Source organism: Malaclemys terrapin, chromosome 2 (genome assembly GCF_027887155.1).
Source record: "Malaclemys terrapin pileata isolate rMalTer1 chromosome 2, rMalTer1.hap1, whole genome shotgun sequence".
Classification (NCBI taxonomy): domain Eukaryota; kingdom Metazoa; phylum Chordata; order Testudines; family Emydidae; genus Malaclemys; species Malaclemys terrapin.
The window spans coordinates 199,233,714-199,237,105 of NC_071506.1; the positions used below are offsets into that span (position 1 = coordinate 199,233,714).

General features: G+C 48.8%; 1 protein-coding gene across 1 annotated transcript; it reads left to right on the top strand.

Annotated features, from left to right (window-relative positions):
* The first annotated feature begins 329 nt into the window (after positions 1-329).
* Positions 330-2,311, top strand: FANCD2OS (FANCD2 opposite strand). The gene has a single exon (XM_054020277.1). The coding sequence runs from the start codon at positions 330-332 to the stop codon at positions 846-848; it is 519 nt and encodes a 172-aa protein (XP_053876252.1). The 3' UTR covers positions 849-2,311.
* Positions 2,312-3,392: the final 1,081 nt, after the last annotated feature.

Consider the following 3,392-nt stretch of genomic DNA (forward strand, 5'->3'; position numbering starts at 1 on the left):
CCCTCCAAGATCTCAGCTGATGAGCTGTAAGCACCGGGTACTACAGTGAGGATGCTTCCTATAAAGGAAGCACCTAGAGCAGGCAGGTGTTTGAAAGCGGGCAGAAATCAAACGGGAGTCCTCAGGGTGGCAGCTAGAGGCAGGGGAGACCTGGGGGGGGGGTCTGAGTATGAGGGGACAGGGAAGCTGGGCAGGGATGGAGGGGCGGGCGGGTGGGACCGCGGGTTCCACTCCGAACGCGGCGTCACAATGGGTTGCCAGGAGCCCGGCGGAGGAAAGATGCAGCTGGGCGGGCGGCGCTAGCCGCTGCGGGGTGGCTGGCGGGGGCCATGGCCGGCGGGTACCAGCTGTGGGCGCCCTGGTCGCCGCTGGACGAGTCCCTGCAGTGGCTGCGGGGCGCCACCCCCCGGCCGTGCACCAAGCACCCGTTCCGGGCGGCGCCGCGCGGCTGCTGCCCGCAGAGCGCGGCCGCGGACCTGGAGGTGCAGCTGTGCTTCCAGGGGCTCAGCCTGGTGCTGGAGCCGGGCGCCAAAGGGCCCGGCCTGCCGGCGGGGGAGCCGCGGCGGAGCGCGGCGCTGCGCAAGCCCCAGGCGGTGCGGCTCAGCGGGCTGGACTCGGTCTTCGGGCGGCTGGTGACGGCGCAGCCCCCGCGCTGGACCGGCTCGTTCCGGGTGTCGGAGCGCTCGGCTTTCTGCCAAGTAATCAGCCCCCGGCAGCGCTGGCCCCGCGGGCTCCGCGAGCCGCAGGTCCGCATGGCCGTGGCCATGTGCCGGCAGATGCTGCGGGCCATCCTGCTGCTCTACGCCGCCTACAAGAAGTGCGCCTTCGCCCTGCAGCACTCCCGCTGAGCGGCCGGGCCGGAGAGACCAGCCGCCTCCACCGCTTCCCTCTGCCCAGCCGGCCCCGCCTTCTTCTCAGCCGAGCCGCTCCCACACAGGCGGCAGGAGTCTGCCCCAATCACACGTGGCTGGTTTAACGTCGCGGCTGCTTCCCGGCGCTGCCGCAGCCCCATCAGGGCCAGGCTCTGGTTGGATTGTAGCTGCTGACTGACACCTCAACGCATCTCTGCCTTGCCCTAGTAGCGCCTCTGCTGGCCTACTGGAGACTCTTTGCAAGACCTGTAGCTTCAGCGGACGCTATTGGAACTGCAACCCTCTAGTTTTGTGTACAGCTAATTTGAAAGGCTCTTCCAGTCAAGTTGAAACTGATATAAAGGGGGGGATTGCGCTACATTTCTAACTTTACCAATGCCCAACCGTGATTTGTTGACAGCTAACGCGTGCAACCTACAAGAAATGAAGGTTTGCATTACAAGATGGAATTTTAAAATAGGTTGGCAACTAATATGCACAAGTTTTTCCTGCATAAAGCGCACTCTACAATATTTAAAGTCAAAATCCTTATGGTTTGTTTATAGCTAAAGGATGAAGCCTACAAGTGTAACTTTGCTTTCTAATATTCAAACTGAATACTATTAATTTGGTTTAGAAGTGGGATAGGAAGGATCTTACAGACAGATTGAACCACTCCAACTTGATAAACATGCAGATATACACTATGAAATATTTTAGTTAATGGATATGTATGTGCAAATTTGTCTTACAAAATGTAAGAGTAACATTCCAATTGGTTGCAAACAATTTGACCTCTGCCTTGCAACATTCATAGTAAAATAAATCTTATCATTTGCTACTAATCTTAGACATGCAGTTTTCACATATAACATTTAAAGGATCCTTATTCATTCACGTCAAGTTACAAAACACCAAGACCAACAAGAGTTACGTTAGTGGCTTCTTCCTGCATTCAAAGTAAAAATTGTTATGACTGGTTTACAGCTTATGAACTTACAAGAAATTCAGTTTTGCTTTACAATGTTCAAAGTAAAATCTGTATGAATTGGTTAAAGCTAATGGATGAGACTTAAGAAGAAATGCACCCTTTACCTTGCAACATTCAAGTAAGCCACTCACATTGAAATAAATATTTGTTCCTAATGCATAGAGGCACTTACAACCAAACAAAAAATTTACTATAAATGCATTTTTGCCTTACATGTATTCACTCTTATTTGTTTACATCTAAATGGATGCAACTGATAAAAGCATCATTATACTTTTAAAATCTGTAAGTAAAACTCCTTATGACTTGTTTACAGCTAATGGATGTAATTTACAAAGAAATGCACTTTTGCCTTAAAACATTCCAAGAAGAGTCCTGATAATTTGTTTACAGTGACTGGATACAACAGTCAAGAAAAGCACCTTTGCCTTGTAACAGTCAAAGTAAAAATAGTTGTGATTTGTTTCCAGCCAATGCAGGCAGTTTATTAAAAATGCAACTTTTGTTTTATATCAAATCAAAAAGGCCTTAAGATGTTTACAGCTGACCTATGACATATTTATAAATACACCTTTCCCTTTCATTCATAGGGAAAAGCTTTTTTAATGTGTTCCGTTACTATTGCATGTCACAGTTTGACAAGAGAATTACTCTTCAGTGTTTGGGTGCTAGCCATGTTGGGGTTATCAACTAAAGTGTCGATTAGCAGCAGCTCAGCTTTTATTTTCCACTCAATACGTTATAGGGACCCCCTCCCCCCCTTGGGGGACATTAGGGCCTAAACCTATTCCTGTGAAATTTGGTGGACAATGTCCTTGTTCACAAAGCCAAGTCTGCCACCCAGCCAGTTCTGTGCCCCAAGGAGCTGTTTCTGCTCCCTCTGAGGGCCATGCCCAGACTGGTTTTATTGCCACCTACTCACTCTCTGGTTCCTTTCACACTCACACTTGTAACCAAATCAATGCCCCAGCTCCTGTTCTTGTAACCAGTCTCCAGAGAAACACATTGGGTGATGGCTCAGCTTCTAATCAGGCCTGGCCATGCTGGTCTGTCTGAGGTGGGGGCCTTTATTGTTTCCATTAATATTAAACAGGGGTATTTAATTGCACCCTCATTTAGCCTGAATGAAAGGTAGCACACCCAGCAGTTTCAAGGAAGCCTGTAATTGCCCATCAATTAAAAGGGGATTTGCTAGCAGTAGCAGTCATTAACACCCTCTAGCCCAACAATATTGATCTATCCCCTAAGCCAGATATACCTTAGAGCAGTCACTAAAGTGTATCTAGTACAGGAGACCCATTCAGCATTTAAACAAAATACATATTAAATTCCTACTAGGGCCACATGTCCCTGTCCTGCAAGCACACACACACACCACTTTACCACTGGGAGTAGTCCCACTGAAACAAACAGAGGTAAAGCTAAGCATGCACATAAATGTTTGCAGGATCAAGCTGCAAAGGAAGAGGCCCTTTTGGCTCAGAATCAGACTCCTCTACTCTATCCTACTTCTGTTACCATTTCTGCTTTAGAGAAAAATGGTATCAGTA

Excerpts from the sequence above, each read along its gene's own strand:
- FANCD2OS (XM_054020277.1), top strand. The coding sequence starts at position 330 with ATGGCCGGCGGGTACCAGCTGTGGGCGCCCTGGTCGCCGCTGGACGAG.